We start from the raw sequence: 19,252 nt of genomic DNA on the forward strand, positions 1-19,252 counted from the left end.
AGCCAAGTTGCACTGAGTTTCTGATCCAAACTCTTTAGTGACTAAAGCATTATATGGAGCAGGTATGGGGCACATGGTTAAATCAGTCCTTCAGTCTAGACTGTCATGTGAATCACAGCATGAAGGTTTGCTGAAATCTCTTTGGATTTTTAGGAATCCCACATGGTACCCAACAAGCATCAGGTGAGATCAGGGGGCTTCTGAAAACAGTGGTTGGCTCGTCTGTTTATTCATTTTTCTAACGTTTCCCTCAGTTAACGTTGGAGACTACATTCAGGCTGTGCTGGACCGGAATCTGGCCGAGAACATCTCCCGGGTCCTCTATCCCAATGATAATGTGAGTGATCAAGCTTGCTTTCTCAGTGGAAACAGAAGCAGCTTATTTCAGAAGCACCTATTCAGTAGCCATAAAGCACATACTTAATACTGGGTTTTTTCCTTCAGTGAGGAATAATCACTATATCTCTTCCTGACTTGTGTAGATTTCCCCTCCCACCCATGTAAGGAAAACGAATTTGTACAATTCATGAAGTCAGAATTGGTGTTTCGCCCTTGATTAGTGACCCCATCACTAATTGGGAGGCTCTGTACATGTATTTCAAAACAAAACCTGGCTATAAAAGATGAGGTGCAGTACAGGTGAAGCACTCCTTCCTTTCCAAACAGAAATTTCATCCACAGCATCAGAAGTCCCTGGAGGTGTCTTGCCTGTCCTCTTCCCCTCACTCATGGGTCTCCTCTGACCCAAGGCAAGGTGGGGTCATGGACCTCAGAATAGACCCAGGAGCAGACACTTGTTTCTTATGCCACTTATTTATCTCATTAAACTTTTTCTTATAGGTGATCATTCCAAAGTTTACACGAAAAATAACTTAGTTTAAGAAAAAAAAAAAAAAACACTTGGAACTGGATCTCAGATGCCTGTTACGGATCTTTTTTTTTTTGCTGTATGCGGGCCTCTCACTGTTGTGGCCTCTCCCGTTGCGGAGCACAGGCTCTGGACGCGCAGGCTCAGCGGCCATGGCTCACGGGCCCAGCCGCTCCGCGGCATGTGGGATCTTCCCGGACCGGGGCACGAACCCGTGTCCCCTGCATCGGCAGGCGGACTCTCAACCACTGCGCCACCAGGGAAGCCCACGTTATGGATTCTTAGTGGGTTAAAACATACTTAGCTCTAACTTCTCCATGAGTAAAATAATTTTCTGGACGCTATAATGATTTTTTTTTTAAATAATAATCTCAGAAGTAACCAAACTAGTACCCTGCTCCACAAAGATGTCCACCAAACAAGGATCTTGGGGACTAGGACATAAATGATCCTAAGACCAGATGTCCACTTAGTGTTAAACCCATCTCCAAGGAGGATTAAGTGGATTTGCTGCAGCATTTTTAGGAACTTAATGGTATGTGTTATTTTTCCTTTGGGAGAAACGATGTGGCTTCAGTACCTTAAAAGAAATCTGTAACGCAAAAGCAAAAGACTGTTCTGTTTCAAGGTCAATTAAAGTAAGAATCCTTCCAAGACTGGGGCCACACTGCCTAGCCAAACCCAAGCCTGCAGGATTGTTTAACTAGAAGGGGCTTGAAATTCATCCTCCTATCTTCAGTAGGGCCCAAACCTAACTTTACTTGGAAATAATCATCCACAACAATTGATAACACATACTAGGTTAGCATGGGGTGCAAAGTTGACTAAATGCATTGGGCAGAAAAGGTAGCTCTCAGAGTTATGCTTGTTTTTAAGTAGAAGTTGATAAATCTTTTTCGTACTGTAACCACAAGAACAGACTCATTCCCTCTCCCCAACTTGGCCATAGCCCTATTTGTCTGTCTTCCAAGAGTCTCGCCCCCCTGTCCTCACTCTGCAACTAATGAGATTTTTTTTTTCCTTGCTTAAAATTCTTTAAGGCTTTTGCTTACCCCTAAGAGAAGTACAGAATCGTAGGTGTATCTTCATCTATGTGGTCATCAGTTCTGACACATCCTCTGTGATCTTGCCCTAGCAATAGGTCCCAGCTGTAGAGGATTATTTGCCCTGTTCTTTCTAACCTCCATGCTTTGCCCAGGTTTCCTCTGCGTGCAGGGAATACTCTGGCCCTCTGCGCTCACCTCAAATTCCTACTTAGCTTTCAGGGCTCAGATAAAGATATCACCTGAGTATTCAGGTCCCCAAAGTACTGTGTATACACTTAAATACAACATAAATGTTTTTAAAAACTGTCTTGTTTGATTTCAAGCCTTGATTATACATCTGTCTCTCCCCAGTAGTTTGAACTTAACTGAGGTCAGTGATTGTTTAATTAATCATTTATTTCTAGCACATTAAAAATCCCCTAACTCAATAAACATTTAAATTCATTGTGGATGGATTCATGTGCTTTTTTTAGAATAATGATTTCATTATATTTTTTACTATGAAACATGCTATTAGAAAAAGAAATATAAGCAATATAAAAAACTACCAAGTAAAAAAAAAAAATTCCAAATTCTACCACCTATAAATTCCCATTGGTAATATCAATCCAGTTTCCTATTAATGACTTTAAATTTTTCTTTTGGTTTTTAAACTTCTATCAAAGTTGTACCTGCACATAGTTTAAAGAGAAAAGCAGCTCTCTGAGGCTTACTATAAAATCAGTCTCCTATTTCCCACTTCCCCAAAGCAACTACATCCCCTTGCTTTGAATTGCTTTCCTGGATACTTACCTCCATATTTCTAACAACATGCTGTTACTGCTGCTTCGTGATTTCCTCTTTTTACAATATTGACTCCCCGCTACTGAAGATGAGAGTTTAGCTCCCTTCCTCCCATAGACTTCCACCCCCACCACAAAAACACATTTTCTATTCCCACTCTCTCAACATAATTACATGGTGATTTGCACTAGCTCTTCAGCTAGTGTTTACATTATTATGACGCTGTCAGTGCTACAGACAGCTGATCTGTGCACAATACATGTCATCGTCTCTTGATTATTTTTCCTTTCCTTAAAATGTTCTCCTTTCCTGGAGTTAATCATTGTTTTGTTTGTTTGCTTGGTTTTCTGAGTACTTCTCCCTAATTTAGCCTGCACTCTACCCCAGTCGTAGAAATTTCCTCTCAATATATTCAAACACCTTAGGTGTTCTGTTGACTCAGTCTTCTTGAGGTCTCTTCTGGATCTCTTCTGGTTGGCTGCTCCGCTATCATCCTGGGATCTACGTTTCCCATTGTTCTGAGGACGTCTGTGCTCATATACTCTCGGGGATCATTTGTTTCCAGGATCCCACGTCTTGGTTTGCTCCCTTGTTTTGGTAGTACACATGCCTGGGGCTTCCTAGGAAAGGGTGCAAGTGAGGTCGGTTTTTTTGAGACCTTGCATGTTGGAAAATGTCTTTATTTTTCCCTCTCATTGGGAGTTTGCCTGGATACTGAAGACTCAAAGTTTTTTTTTTTTAATCTCCTAGTTGTTGGTGTTGCCGAAAAGTACAGTGCAATTGGATTCTTGATCTTTTGTTTGAATTCTGCTTTTTTCCCCCTTTGAAAGCTTCTAGTCTCCCTCTCCCTCTTCCCCTCCCTCTGTCCCTCTCCAAAACGCCTCTCTCCGAGTGTACTAAAAGTTTTGGGGGGTGTGCTTTGGTGTAAGTCTGCTTTCACTTATCACGCCTGGGTACCCTTTCAGTCTGGGGACACAGGACTACAGCTCTCTGAGAAACAGTCTGGAATTGTTAAACATCCTCAACTGGTTCTTTAGTCTTCTTACCTTTTTTCTTTTATTTATCATCTCTTTGTCTTCCTGCTCACGTTTTGGGCAATCACAACTCTCTCTTCCAGTCTTCCTATTGGGTTTTTCACTTTGGCTGTTATGTTTTAATTTCCACGTAATCTTTTTTTGCTCTAGATATTTTCTTGAAGCATCTTATTCGTATTCCTTGAATACAATATCTAATCTATCTGAGGATACCGGTAGTATTCTTATAATCATTCTTTTCTCTAATCTCTGTTACCTCTAAGTTGGCTTTTATTATTTTAACATGTTTTAGAAGTTTTTCTTAGCTGTCTAATGGTCCTTAGCTGCCCACTGAAACTTAAGAGAAAGGTACCAACAAGTTTTGGGGAGCTCTGTACACTTGTTTGGGATTTATCTATTTGGTTTCCCTCACCTGTGACCTGCTGGGGCCGCTTCCTGGTGGAGTTCCTCATGTCCATGTCTTTAGGTCCTCCCTCCTGTGCTGGTCGAATTCCCTAGAGAAGACGCTTGCAGCTTCTCTCCTGGTGGAATTAACACTGGCTGCCTGTGTTCTCAAATTCAGTTGGGAGATGAAGACTGAAAGCATCAGTATTCAGTACATAAACTTTCACTGAGCCTCTTCCCCCATTTTTAGTATGGGATGGTACCCCTGCCTCCGACTTTACCTGCTGCCCTCCAGTCCAGAGACCCCTGTTATACCATCTCCAGAGAACAGACCTCCAGCTTCTGCCTGAGTTGGCAAAGGAGATTGTCCAGTTGAGGGAATTGGAGAGGAGGTCTGAGGCCAACTGCTTCTTAGGCTCCCCACTAACCTTTTACCCCCTCTTCACCCCTACTTCTGGAGGCACCCAATGCTGACAATTCTTGGGCCTTTTGGGAGCTTCAGTGTATACACTGGGTTGTTCCTTTGGCTTTTCTCCACTACCAGGTCAGGATGCAGCTTTCCTGGGTCTTCTGGTTCAGTTTACCATTTATCCATCTGTTTTTCAGCTTCTGAAAAGTTGTTGCTGTTGTCTTCTCTCCATTCCCTTCATCCTTTATCATGCCTTTTTTCAATCCCTTTACTGTCATTTTAGTGGAGTTTCAGGAGGCTGATGCTTGGCATTCAACCTGCCAGCTTCCACCAGACATCCCATGGGCTTTAGCCTTAAAGTCCCCTGGTAGGGGACGCCACCCATGTTCTGGCCACTCCTAGCAATGTGAGCCCTCTCACTCAGTCTCTCTGGCTTGAAGTTTTTTGAAGGGAAGGAGCTGAGACTGAAGCAGGAGTACTTTGTGGTGGCTGCTACCTTGCAAGATGTCATCCGACGTTTCAAAGCCTCTAAGCTTGGGTCCAGCAGGAGTGCCGGAACTGCGTTCGATGCCTTCCCAGATCAGGCGAGTATTCAGCCCGAACGCAGGCGGGAACAACTGAGGGCATCAGGACTTCCATCAGATTTACTCCTCTGTCTCCATGCTAAAAAAAATCTGAGTGTCTATATACCAATCAGAAACAGACTCACAGACATAGAAAATAAGCTTGTGGTTACCAAAGGGGGTGGAGGGAGGCAAACTAGGAGTATGGGATTAACAGATACACACTGCTATACATAAAATAGATAAGCAACAAGGATTTCCTGTGTAGCACAGGAAATTTACTTACCTATAATGGAAAACAATCTGAGAATATTTATATATTAACTGAATCACTATGCTGTACACCTGAAACTAACACAATATTTTAAATCAACTATACTTCAATTAAAAAAGAAAACTGAGTAGCTACAGGATACTTAAAGCCTTCCGTAGAGGGCAGACGTTTTGTTTGGTGCACGTGTGAGGCACGGATGAGAACAAGGGCCTGGGCCGTTGGTGACCTTCACGTCGGTTTTCCCCTTGCAGGTTGCCATCCAGCTGAACGACACTCACCCTGCGCTCGCCATCCCTGAGCTGATGAGGATTTTTGTGGACATTGAAAAATTGCCCTGGTCCAAGGTCCGGATGCTTTGGCTTCTTTTTCCTTTGACTGGCCAGAATATCTGTGCTTAAGAGATTCTGCCCAAAGCGCCTTTCACAGTTTTTCAAAATAAGTCACTGTTGCTAACTTCCAACAATTAAAGGTAAACTTTGCCCTGGCGCTGACATGTCTCAGCTCTTACTGCTTTACAGGGAGTAAGACTAAGAAATAAATAAACACATTGCTAATGGGACACAGCTCAGTGGCTATATTATTAAGGCTTATATTGTGTTTGCCATTTTTGTGTCTAAAAGGATTCGAAATTAAACTCTCTAGCCTCAGAATACAGCTAACTGAAGGTGTCTCCACCGATTTTAAGCATACTTGGTACTTTCTCAGAACATTACTGAAGTTTTATTCCTCAAGTTTTGTTTGTTTAATAAATGAAAGACAAGTTAGGATACTAGAGAAGATTTATCAGCATATGCTGTCCTAAATTTTATCAGACAATTTACTGCTTTTCCTCCCCCTCCCCCCCCCCAAAAAAAAACATGTTCCCATTACCTGGACCATCCAGGAACCTAGCGGAATTGTGTCTAACTGTATACATGCAGATAGAATTGTCCTGTTGCTGACGGGCAGGAGTTGAGGAAGTGTTTGGCCTGCAGGATGGGGCACACCTGCAGGCCGCCTTTCCTGCAGAGGCAAGCACTGAGCCCCCCTCTCCCCGCAGGCATGGGAGATCACCCAGAAGACCTTTGCCTACACCAACCATACAGTGCTCCCGGAAGCCCTGGAGCGCTGGCCTGTAGAGCTGGTGGAAAAGCTGCTTCCTCGACATTTGCAAATCATTTACGAGATGAATCAAAAGCATTTAGATGTAAGTCACTTTGACAGATTCATAACCCTTTTGAGAAGGAGGTCTAGAGATGTTAAGGGTGGCTGCAGTCTTCCCTCTTACCAAACCTGAGGCCCAAACATCTTTCAGTCATTGATACATCAAAAGCACTCAAGTCCGGGTGGGGCTCTGTTAATGACATCCTTTTGAAAATACTAACCTGGAGGGATGGCATCTCCCTAGGCATCTTCACTCCTCTCTGTGGGAGTGAAGTCTTACCTTTGCTCCATCAAAGGTTTTGGTTGGGAAGTGAATAACGTTATCCCAGGGTTGCTGGAAACCTGAGTGACCAGTAAGGCCTTTCTCTTCCTTTGCCTAGAAAATTGCCGCCTTGTTTCCTAAAGATGTCGACCGCCTGAGAAGGATGTCTCTGATAGAAGAGGAAGGAGGCAAAAGGATCAACATGGCCCATCTCTGCATTGTGGGCTCCCATGCTGTGAACGGCGTGGCTAAAATTCACTCAGACATCGTGAAGAACCAAGTGTGAGCCTCCACCCCCGTCGCAGCGGGTCTCACATTGCTCAGGAATAGAACGGTGCTAGCGAATGCAGGGTTGCGGTTGGAGATGAGGAGAGGCCCCGTGAAATATTTAAAAGTAATGTCTTCTATACAAAGAACCCTTCTCTAAAAGGAAAAGCCCTTCCTCTCTGAACAGTCCTAATTCTAGACTTACAAGAAAAAAAACAAAACTCTTCTGCTCAAAAGTCTGATATATATGTCAGTGCTGGGGAATCATATGAAGGTGATTAGATTGGATTTTTTCTTGTAATTATTTTGAATTGCAAATGGATTTCTATTTAGAATGACACCCATAGCTGCTGTCAGCCCCTCTCTCCACTTTTATTTAACCTTTCTAAGCCTACACTCTGCTCCTTAGATCTAACCCTGAACTTCATCCAGCATGCGGGAACCTGCCGTTCCAGCCACGTTTAGTGATGTGTCTCTTCCATCTCCAGATTCAAGGACTTCAGTGAGCTAGAGCCAGACAAGTTTCAGAATAAAACCAATGGGATCACTCCAAGGCGCTGGCTGTTACTCTGCAACCCAGGACTGGCAGAGTTAATAGCAGAGGTAACCGGGAAGTGCCGAGGGAAAGGGGGTTTCTGACTGGAATTCAAGAGGCAGAGAGTGCGCTTATAACTTGCAAATCCAGTCTGCAGCAGGGCCTGCTTCATCCCCAAGCCAGTGGCCTGTGCAACCCCACAGGGCTCCGCACTGGTTTCGTTCTCCGCCGTAGCCAGCTTGAAATTCTTGATTTCAGAAAAAAGAGACCCCACGCATTACGCAGCTGGCCCTGGTGCACAGTGCTCATATGACACACAGATGGTACCCCTGTTTAATAAAAGAGGATAACAGAGGTCCTCTAACAGGACCTTTGTTTGTCCTCTAACAGTAACTAGTAGAACCTGGGTTATTTGTCACTCTTTTTAGGTAGATTTCCTGTTTTTAACACTTAATACCACTGAAGGTATAGCAAGTGTTCTTCCCACACGGCGTTTTCAGCATCTCCTGTGAATGAAGCCATTCTGTGTGCTGTGGGGTGCGAGTGTTAGGGGCAAGTGAGCCCTTGCCACAGACTGATAGAAACTGCTCATGTGGGCTTGACTGCCTTCCCTGATTCGAGTCACCTTTTCCTTTAAACTGAAAGAAAATCGGAGAGGACTATGTGAAGGACTTGAACCAGCTGACGAAGCTGAACAGCTTCCTGGGCGACGACGTCTTCCTCCGGGAGATTTCCAACGTGAAGCAGGTGAGGCTTCCCGGTGTGGGTGCTTTGCCCGGCGGCACTTGCTTGGAGGGTTCATGCCCCACTCTTCAAAAACAGACCACCCACCCAATGCTCCTGAGTCCAAAGGGCCCTGGCCCCATGCACTGTCTCAACAGGAGAACAAGCTGAAGTTTTCTCAGTTCCTGGAGAAGGAGTACAAAGTGAAGATCAACCCATCCTCCATGTTTGACGTGCAGGTGAAGAGGATCCATGAGTACAAGCGGCAGCTCCTGAACTGCCTGCATGTGGTCACCATGTACAACCGTGAGTCAGCCCTGCAGCCCCCGACCAGCCCCCAGAGGTGGAGCTCTCACCACCCTGGCCATCCTCCGTCCTCCGTTCCATCCCCTTCTCCATCTTTTGCAGGCATTAAGAAAGACCCGAAGAAGCTATTTGTGCCCAGAACAGTTATAATCGGTGGCAAAGTAAGTTGCTTCTCTTCCCTGGGTACTTGGGGGCTCTTGTCTCTTTGGCCGTTTCTCCACTGCATCATGCCTGCATTCTGTCATGTGTCCACACCCTTCCCCAAGGCTGCCCCAGGATATCACATGGCCAAACTGATCATAAAGCTGATCACTTCAGTGGCAGAGGTGGTGAACAATGACCCCATGGTTGGAAGCAAGTTGAAACTCATCTTCCTGGAGAACTACAAAGTGTCTCTTGCTGAAAAAGGTAGTGCTGTCCTCACAAACCATGCGGGGCCAGGGCACATGCTAGGGATGGATTACACATTATAGAAAAATGGAGCAGCTGACCTCGGGAGCCAGTGACTTAGGATAGAAGGTGTCACTCTTAGGCAGAATACGACCCTAAGCTAAGAATGTTTAAGGTGACCCAAGTGACACTGAGATGACTGTCCCCAGACTCCACATCAGAGGTTACATCTGCAAGCACATTTTCCTCTTCTCAGCTGCTCAGGGCTGGGTGTTGGAGGAGGTGGCCCTGAGGTTTTGGTAAAGTACAGAGCATGCTCTACAAAAGAAAAAAAAGATCTTCAGTTCCCAGCCCCAGTTCTGCAATAGAACACCAGTGCCCCAATCCCCGGATATTCCTCTGGTCACTCCATGGAAAGAAGGGCTGTCATTTGTTCATGTGGCAGCAGGGAATGAGGGCAGATGTCAGGCTGCCAAAGCCCTAGGCTTAGACGTGCCTCAGACAGGCGCTCAGAGCAGACGTGGAGTTCCCATGTGGGGACAGGCAGACTGGCAAGAAGCCAACATCCCTTTCTTTTCTTATTTGCGTCACAAAGCACCACCCACATGCAAATGCCAACTGTGTGTTCGCCCTTTTCCCGAATTGAAAAGGGACCTTTCTCTTTCTGAGGTGTTTTTGGGTCCTCTGATGTTACAATTTAAGAACTGTCTGCATAAAGAAAAAAAGAGCCAGATTTTTATGGGCGCAAATGAAGATATGTCTAATCCACAAATAAGCTCTCAAAGTAAAGCTCTCAAAGTAAAGCAGGTCCTGTGCTTTGTAGCGGAGGCACCGGAGGGATGCTGCAGGCAGCAGGAACTTCTGTGTGAATCAGACTGAAAGGTCTGCCCTGGGCACACCTCAGTTGCCTGTGGCTTATTTCCCTGCAGTGAAAGCGGAAGGAAGGTGGTAAGGAGTGGAAGGAATGGCACAATCCAGTTTCCTCAGATTGCAAAAGAGGGGTCAGGGAAGATTCTGAATCTTAAGGATCAAGAAAGAGAAGTTTAGATATATTTTATAAAGTTATGAAATAGAAGAAATAAAAATAAAACCATAACAAAAACTGAAAGGAAGAAGGGGGAGAAGAGAAGTGTAAGGTTGATAAAAAATTAATCAGCCCATCCAAGAAAGAAATGGAAAATTTTATTTGAGCCAAACTGAGGATTATAACCCAGGAACAGCAGATCAGAAAGTTCCAAGAACTGTTCCACCCATTAGAAGTCAAAGCAGTTATATAAGTTTTTCGAGACGGGGCTCTACATTAAATGCTGTATTGTTGACAGTTTACAGAATCCAGATCTTCAGGTACAAAGTGGTGGGTCATTGTGACCCCTTACAAGATCGAGAAGGAATGTTGTCTTTTAAGGAGTTGTCTTGTTGGTGCCAGGAGAACGTTGCTCTTTATGGCTGAGTAGATATTTCTGCTGATGGAGAGGTTTGGTCCATGCCTAATGCAGATACACAATGCACAGGAGAAGGGAGAGAGGAGGCCAAAGGGCAGGGAAAAATTTTCATGTTTAACTTTTTCTTGTCTGGCCATAAAATAGGAATTTTACTTCACAGTAGCGTCGACTTTTATAGCAGAGAGTCAATAGATGCTCTTTAACTTTTATAGACCAAGGAAGAGTAGTGTAAGCATAGAGTTATTCAGCACTGTGGCCATAACCACCAAGAAGCACATCAGAAAGGGGCAAAAGTGGTTGCCAGAGTCAAGGGGAAGCGTGAGATCCATCCTGCACCATTTGAATGTTTATCTTGATGTACACATACTACTTTAATGATTAGAACAGGCCAGCTAGGTGAATGCTTGGGTACCGTACAAGCGGATCCAGAGAGACGGGATCACTAATTCTGTCACTAATGCCTTGCTTGCAGTCATTCCAGCCACAGATCTGTCGGAGCAGATTTCTACCGCAGGCACCGAAGCCTCGGGGACGGGCAACATGAAGTTCATGCTGAACGGGGCCCTGACTATCGGGACCATGGATGGGGCCAACGTGGAAATGGCCGAGGAAGCCGGGGAAGAGAACCTGTTCATCTTTGGCATGAGAATAGAGGACGTGGCTGCTTTGGACAAGAAAGGGTGAGAGAGCACTCCTGCTTGTTGAGCAGGTATCCCCCCAGGAGGGTACCTGCCCACCCAGGTGTCCCATTGAGGCAGGTCCCATGAGAGTGACAGCAGAACATCTCCCATGAGCCAGGGGACCCTCCCGACCACAGATTAGTCTTATTACACGCAGCAAGTGAAAGTGAACGGAGCTTGGGCACAGGTACGTGGGCTCGTTGCTATTTGTTATCAGCCATGGCAGAGCTGGCCTCATGAGCTATTCACTTCTCCACATCTGTGATCTCTACTTTGATCAAAACACTGAACCAGTGGGTAGTTGAAGTTTTTGCCTATTATTTAAACCATCGAGTGTTCCTTTAAGACCTCAAAGAGATGGACTAAAATGTGGTAGATGATAGGCCTGGTTGTATAGAAGCACCCAGAATACTTGTTCCACTTACTATCTGGATAGGTTTATTAACCTGGATTCAAATAAGAAGTAAAGAAAGATGCTGCTCAAAGGAGCCAGAGCAATCACAAAATCTGGAGGGTGTCGAATATACTTCCCAACCCTTGGAAGTAAATTTTTGTTCAGTAGCAACAAATTTGGGAATCTGTGGGACCAAAGAGCAACTGTCGGGGACCTCCCTGGTGGTCCAGTGGTAAAGAATCCGCCTTACAATGCAGGGGATGCGGGTTCGATCCCTGGTCAGGGGACTAAGATCCCACATGCTGTGGGGCAACTAAGCCCGCGCGCCACAACTGCTGAGCCCGTGTGCTGCAAACTACAGAGACCACGAGCTCTGGAACCCGTGCACCACAACTATAGAGCCCAAGCGCCCTGGAGCCTGCACACCACAGCTAGAGAAGAGAAAACCCGCCTCCACACTAGAGAGAAGCCCACAGGCCACAATGAAAGATCCCGCGAGCCGCAACTAAGAGCCGACGCAGCCAAAAATAAATTAAAGAAAGAAAGAAATAATAAATCTTTTTTTAAAAAAGCAACTGTACGACGCTTGTTTAGAGCCATAAAGCCTGCTTTGAAATGAATCTTACTGTATTTTACCAGATTAGACTATTGCTCTGTGACTAGGATTTTTATTATCTACTGTCCTTAGTGTCTTTGGTTACCAGGAACTAATCAAATTTAGTTGGGAAAAAAGATGTCAGGATCTAGTTAAGTATCATTTATACCCTGTTGAACTCTATAATGACTTTATAAATGCCATATTTCTGAATGCATTTTTCACAGCTAATGTAGCGTCCAGTGTGTCATTAACAAACATTAACAGAACCTTTTCTCATCCCCCGCCCCGACCCTACAGGTATAAGGCAAAAGAATATTACGAGGCACTTCCAGAGCTAAAGCTGGCCATCGACCAAATTGACAAGGGCTTCTTTTCTCCCAAGCAGCCTGACCTCTTCAAAGACTTAGTCAACATGCTATTTTATCATGACAGGTGAGTTCCCACAAGAAGATGGTGCTGTTTGGGCCGTGGAAAGGGGATGAGAATATCTTAAACCAACTGCAACACATGTAGATTAGCATAGATCTGTGATCTGATAAGCTAACGTAGACTTGGAAAGGAAAATTAGATATTCTCCACTAACAATGCAAGGAGAAGACTTAAGAATAAGACCCACAAATTTGGTATTCTTTTTCTCCTTCCACGGGTGTACCCAACTTTCAGATGCATCCGTGTGATAACATTCTCACGTGTGGGAAGAAAGGTTGAGGGCTGGTTGAAACCCTTGTGAATAGAAGTGTCAGACTGGTAAGCCAGCCGTGCCTGACATTAAGCAAAAGAGAATTTTAAATGGAATCTTAGCACACATCTATTAATGAAGCTTTTTGTCTTTTCCTTCTAAACACAAAAAAAGGTTTAAAGTTTTTGCAGACTATGAAGCCTACGTCAAGTGTCAAGAAAAAGTCAGTCAGCTGTACATGGTGAGTACATGGCCGAGACTTACAAAGGAAACCAGTTAACGGTTCATTAAAATTTTGGTTTCTTTTTATTAAATCTAAATAACAGGGCCCCACCAACCAATCAAAAATGGGAAGTGAGGCAGCTCTTTAGGTTTTTCAGATCAAAACTTAACTGTTCCCGAATTCAGGCAAAGGTTGGCATTTGACATTTCAGTTGCAGTTGTAGGTTTTTTAATATCCAAGTAAAAAGTCACAAATAATTCAATATTTATTGAGCACCCACCATGCAGCAGGCATATCCTAGAGACTAAGAGTATAAAGCGAAATTAAATACTCACTTTACCCACTCATTTATTCAACAGAGAGGCACTGGGGCATTGGGTGCCTCCATGGCAGGCCATGCTGGGCACTGAGGCCCCAGCATGGACAAAGCCAAGGCCCCTCCAGGAGCCTATTTAGGGCTGGGGCCCTTAACCAGAAGTGCATCAGAATCACCAAGCAGTTTTTTCAAAGTACAGATGCCCACCGCCCTCTAAGAGATTCTGACCCAGTAGCGGGTGGGACCACCATCAGCATTTGAAAAATCTGCTAAATTGCCCGGAGATGGAAACAACCTAGGTGTCCATCATCGGATGACCCATGCTTGTTATGTAGAAAAGCTGTATAGGAAAAGAAATGGAAGTGAAACAGAGCAGGAGAGGAAAATATGAGTGAGGGCATGCACAAATGTGAATGTTGGTTTTGCACAATGGTCCCTTCTGTTAAAATGATGGCCCTGATCCAAAGGATGCCCACCTAGAAGGCCAGCATTCTGTTCCATCTTCCTTGTTCATTAGTGCAAACCGCAGCTTTTACTCTTAACAATAATTGTATTGTTGAAGCGTAGAAAACATGGCCCACATGGTCGGAAAGTCTAGTCATTATCCCTCTAAATAAAGAACATGAAGAGAGGAAGCTTTTATTCTCTTCTTATTTTAGTAAGTTTCCAAAGTCTGAATAAACTAATTTCAGACTGTGTGTTAGTTTTTCTTTTAAATGTTTACAATTCATTGCTGATTGTTTTCAAATAACATTCTGGTCATTTCCATAGAACTCCTTCTTAGAGTTCTTTACGAAATCACGAGGCTCTAAGTAGATGCTCAGCTGCATAGCACAGGGAGATCAGCTCGGTGCTTTGCGACCCACCTAGAGGGGTGGGATAAGGAGGGTGGGAGGGAGACCCACCAAAAGGGAGGGGATATAGGGATATACATACGCATACAGCTGATTCACTTTGTTATACAGCAGAAACTAACACAACACTGTAAAGCAATTATACTCCGATAAAGATGTTAATAAAAAATAAATAGCTTCTTATACTTTTTACATAAAATTATGAGAGATATATATTTTATTTAGATATATAGATGTATATTTTTTATTTAGGATAAAACCTTAATTGGTCCTGTTTTCAAACCCCAGTGGAGTATTTGGGATTCAGTGTAAACCTATTGGAGTATCTACCTTCTGAAAAAAACAGGAAAAGAGAAGTCGGTGAATAAAGTCTCCCATGGGACTGTTTGCCCGCATGGTAGCTACTGTTCTAGAGTAGTGTTTTTCGAGCTCTGGCTGTGAGCCACGGGATAAATTTCTTACGTGGCATCTAGCAGACAATGAATGTTAGTCTCTTCCTTTTCCCCGTAGTTTAAAGGGAGATGAGGTATCTTCGTTCAAAATGAAGCATGGGAAATAAGGCTTACATGCCAAAACATTGTAACTATGGCAGAAATTACCAATTAGCGTTTCTGTAAGAGTGAAAAATACTTTCTTTTTCATTTTAGAGAAATATAATCTAAAACAGGAGAAAAGCACAGTCTGCCCTGTCCAGCTCCCAACTGTGGAACAAATGTATTTATGATTCATTACAATTTACTCCTGTCACTTTCCCCATAAATTGCACTTGGATGTGCTTGGCCTGATGTTTGTCATACAGCTTGTTGGGCACTCAGGCCCTGAGCCTTAGATGCACGTCAATTTAATTTAATTCAATTAAACAAGTATAATTCTTGTTTACAGAATCCAAAGGCCTGGAACATCATGGTACTCAGAAACATAGCCGCCTCAGGGAAATTCTCCAGTGACCGAACAATTAAGGAGTATGCCCGGGACATCTGGAACATGGAGCCTTCTGACCTAAAGATTTCCCTGTCCAGTGAACCCAGCAGTGGGGTGGACAAAGCCAATGGAAAGTAAGTTGTAAAGTGTCCTGAGAAAAAATAGCTTCTTACTGGACTTCAACATTTTCACAACATTCTTTGATTTTGTTTTGTTTTATTAAATAATAATCTAGTTAAGTATCTCTGGGAATTGGGAGGGAAAGTGTATGACTATATTAGGGCTAAAAATACAGTGTTAATTTCCAAAGGCTACATGAGTGCCGAATCTTACTATTTTATAGCAGATTGAATAGCATGCTAGGACTTTCCCCAATGCTATTCAGAAAGCTAGAAAACAGCTTGGAACTTTTTAATGCCATTTCAATTAACTAAACTGAAATACAAATTATTTAACTACATTGGAGCATCTTTCTTGCTACTGCTTGCTGTCTAGGTGCAGATCAAAAACCACCTTATCCACAGATATCCCCAGAATGTTTGGTAACTGTACATTTTTAGATGGGATCAAATTTTTACCAAATTCTGATTCTCCACAGTGAAGTTTTGGCATGTTCCACAAAGTAGACTATGACAAGCTAAACAAGAACATTCCATAATGCCCAGCGTCTGTGCTTTCCCTTACTAAAATGGCAGGTGACTTGTAGAAATGTCAGTAACTTCAGCTCACCCAAGCAGCCCAGTACAGTTTTACATAAGAAAGATACACCACAAGTGGTGTTTGGACCAAGTCTTTGCTCTCCGCTGTACTCAGACGTCACGCCCACTGCTGGCTCAGGAAACCTCTGCAGGAAAAGGACTTAGATGAGCTCACATGCGTTCCCCACCTCATGGTCTAAGTAAAACAGAGCAGCCCTCATTGCATTTAGCAAAGCAGATCTTACCTCACGGTTTTTAACCGTGTGGTGCCTTTACACAGGAAGGTGTGTTGGAGGCCAGGAGGAAAGATCACCATCTTCACCCTCTCTTTGTTCCTATATGCATTGTGTGCAATTTCACAGAGCTGCAAGGGGCAGAAAGACAAGGACTCAAAGGCTGATCATTGAAGCAGCTGTTTTCCTAGTCTACTTTTCCTAAAAGGGTATGGAAACAGCCAACTTAAGGAGTTAGTCCCATTAAGTCAGAGATACGGGCACCCTGCATATCCCTGAGTGGTTGCCTCTACAACCAAGGAGCTGAAAGCTGCATAGCTCATGGAACAGTGGCAACAGTGTATTGTATACACCAGGCGGCACAGCAATTCAGGGGTGCAGAGAACCCCTTATAATGTCAGAGACCCTTCTTTAGGCCCTAATCAAAGTCTGGCTGGCTGAGAAAATGGTGAAATTAGTATAGTATGTTTCTGTCAGCCGCTGAACTTAGTTTACCTTTTTTTCCAAATTCCAAAGGCACCGTTTTGTCATCCTCACCATGTATGATAAGAAGGGGAGAAGACAGGAATTTAACACTAGGAACAAGTGGAAGAAAAGCTTTCAGTTCAAGAAATATACATTGAGAGTTCTCCTCTTCTAAGTTAAGGCTTTAGCAAAACGTGAGGTTTGCCCAAAATAAAGGAATGCTCTTTCCATCCCTCCCAGGAAATACAACTTCATATATAATAAGCTTCATATAGTGACTTTTTTTTCCTCCAGGCAAGATTCTTCTGTTTACTCATACAATTTACTTAGCTTATTGGATTTAATTTATTCCTATGTGATTTTTGAAAATAAGGAACAAAAACATTGAATTTGTACAGAATTAGCAGAGCCTCACCTTTTCCTTATTCTGCCTTATTTCATAATATCTGGAATGTTTTAATTAAACGAAAACAAAGTAAGTCAAACCAAAAAATAACAAGAACTACCACAGGACCAAGAAGAACGCTTTGTAGCAATTTGTTTACATTTCCCCATAAATGTACAGGATGGACATGAGATCAATAGGTTTGATTAGCCTCCTGGTCAACTTCCTATCTGGTAATTCGAAAAGGCTATGACATGAAGGATGACTAATAGTACTTCCCTGTCCCCTTCCAAATTCTGATACCATCCACCCCTGCCACAGTGACTCGCTGTTACTCCTGAGGATGTTAGATCCCTCAAGTGTGCTGAAAAGAAAAAATACTGATAACGACTGCCTATTTGTAGGCACTCGAGACTCTCCAGCTGTGAGAGGCTGACTTGCCAGATTCTCGTCACTGGACTTGCTGTTGGGTTATTCGGCTGATGGTGTATGGATTTTGGTTACATGGGGAATAAGACCTAGAACTCAGAGATTCCTCCAAGGAATGCTAGGTTAGACCGTACAGGACCTTTAAAGGGTCCTGAAACACCCTAAACCTACAACTCCCTTTATAACTTCAGAGAAAGTACTGCATTGGTAAAGTCATTAAATTAGACATAAGGATAATACCAAATACTAAAAATTTGTAGATACTGTAGATACCTTACCCCAAATCCTAGTGCCCATCTAAGAATTCTCATCTACTCATTCAGACTGGTCACCTCCCCATTCAATAAGTCACATGATAATTACCCACCAGAATCCTACAGATATAGTAATAATGGACATCTTTACGTCATTAAGTTACTTTTCATCACTGGGGAAGACTAGTTCGTCTTTCCTCAGGGCATCCATAACCGTGCTTAAAAATCCTGGAAGTTTCCAGTAAATCTATTTTTTAAAAAGGAAAAAAAAATTGAAACATGGCCTATAGCTATGTCATTTGTTATAGTTTCCCACTATGAACTGTAGTAATATAGAGAGTAGTGAGTTTCTAAATATAATAAACTTTTTTTTGGAAATATAACTTTTATGTTTTAAAAGTAATTCATGTTATTGTAGGAAATTTGGAAAATAGAAGAAAGAAGAAACAAATCACACATAATCCCACCATCCATAGGTAATCACATTAGACATTTTGTGGTTTTTACTTATGTTTTTTTAAAGTGCAAATAGCACCACTAACTTATTTCTTCATAAAGGAGCAGTGATACGCATAATCTAAAAATTGCTTCTACAATGAACTGCAGAATAATTAAGTGGTTTAGTTGGGGAAAAGAATATTCTGATTAGTTAGAAATTCTGATAAAGTATACAATACAGAGATAATTGGTTTTAAAGGATTTGAACATTACAAACTCTATTGAATATGATTTAATATTGCAATGTTTTAAAAAGGCATTTCAGGTTTTAATAATGACCATAGGACTCCAAATATAACAATTATCATTCTAAACATACTGAATTTCCTCATTAATGGAAAATTCCAGTAAAAAGAATGCTAGCTAAATCAGCTCTTGCCACATTTTGATTAAGTCGAAAGGTAAATTAGCTTATATGCCCTAAAAACATCCATTTCAACTGAAAATGAGGAAAGGACATAAACCCTGAGCAATACTGCACCTTCCTCAAACTTTTAACCCTGCCTCTAAACTACTCCCAAGGCCATTCAGTTCTCTCCATTTCCACTAATCACCCAGCCTAACCCAGCCCTCATCTCTTGCTTGGATTACACCAACAGTCCCAGGTGGCTTCCTGTTCCACCCTCGCCCTGCTGTAACCCAGTTCCCACAGGGAAACCAGAGTGATCATTTTAACATGCAACTCTCATCACATCCCTCTTTTGCTTCACATCCTTCAAAGGCATGTGGATTAAACCCAAGCATCACCTTGGCCTTGGAGGCCTTACAGAATCTGGCTACAGCCTCTGTCGCCTATCACTAAGCCCACTCCTCTCCACCCCCAGGCCCTGCTGTCTTCTGCTCCTGGAACACGTCAGCCTTGATCCCACTGCAGGGCCCTTGCCTTTCTCTTCCCTCAGCCGAGACCTCCAGATTCTGCCATGACAGCTGGCTCCTTGTCATGCAAGTCTCAGTTTAGATGATATTTCTTCAAAGAGGTCCTCCCCTAACTAGCCATCGAACCTTGTCCCCCCCATCACCTCCCAGTCATTCCTTTCACATCATTTTATTACCTCTACAGCACTTCTCACTATTCAAAATCCTCTTATTGCATACTTGTCTTCTATGTGCCTCTCCAGCAACCATACAGACTTCATAGGAGCTTAGACCACAACTTTCTTATTCCCTGTGGTATCCCCAGAACCTAGAAAAGTTCT

General features: G+C 43.1%; 1 protein-coding gene across 4 annotated transcripts in view; it reads left to right on the top strand.

Annotated features, from left to right (window-relative positions):
- The window catches only part of PYGL (glycogen phosphorylase L), a 63,572-nt gene that overhangs the window by 23,218 nt on the left and 21,102 nt on the right, over positions 1-19,252 (top strand). For 3 of the 4 annotated variants that reach the window (XR_009518347.1, XR_009518346.1, XM_060004573.1), the window contains exons 7-21: positions 255-337; positions 4,965-5,108; positions 5,613-5,705; positions 6,401-6,547; positions 6,885-7,048; positions 7,522-7,636; positions 8,214-8,315; positions 8,450-8,597; positions 8,700-8,758; positions 8,864-9,005; positions 10,902-11,109; positions 12,399-12,533; positions 12,955-13,021; positions 15,056-15,228; positions 17,977-18,034. Coding sequence is in view for 2 of the 4 variants with exons in the window: in XM_060004573.1 (XP_059860556.1) it covers positions 255-337; positions 4,965-5,108; positions 5,613-5,705; positions 6,401-6,547; positions 6,885-7,048; positions 7,522-7,636; positions 8,214-8,315; positions 8,450-8,597; positions 8,700-8,758; positions 8,864-9,005; positions 10,902-11,109; positions 12,399-12,533; positions 12,955-13,021; positions 15,056-15,228; positions 17,977-17,992 (1,796 nt within the window). In the remaining 2 variants the exon portion in view is untranslated. The remainder of the gene's footprint in view (positions 1-254; positions 338-4,964; positions 5,109-5,612; positions 5,706-6,400; positions 6,548-6,884; positions 7,049-7,521; positions 7,637-8,213; positions 8,316-8,449; positions 8,598-8,699; positions 8,759-8,863; positions 9,006-10,901; positions 11,110-12,398; positions 12,534-12,954; positions 13,022-15,055; positions 15,229-17,976; positions 18,035-19,252) is intronic. The other variant, XM_060004574.1, reaches the window with a different exon arrangement.

This window comes from Delphinus delphis, chromosome 2 (genome assembly GCF_949987515.2).
Source record: "Delphinus delphis chromosome 2, mDelDel1.2, whole genome shotgun sequence".
In the NCBI taxonomy this organism is placed as follows: domain Eukaryota; kingdom Metazoa; phylum Chordata; class Mammalia; order Artiodactyla; family Delphinidae; genus Delphinus; species Delphinus delphis.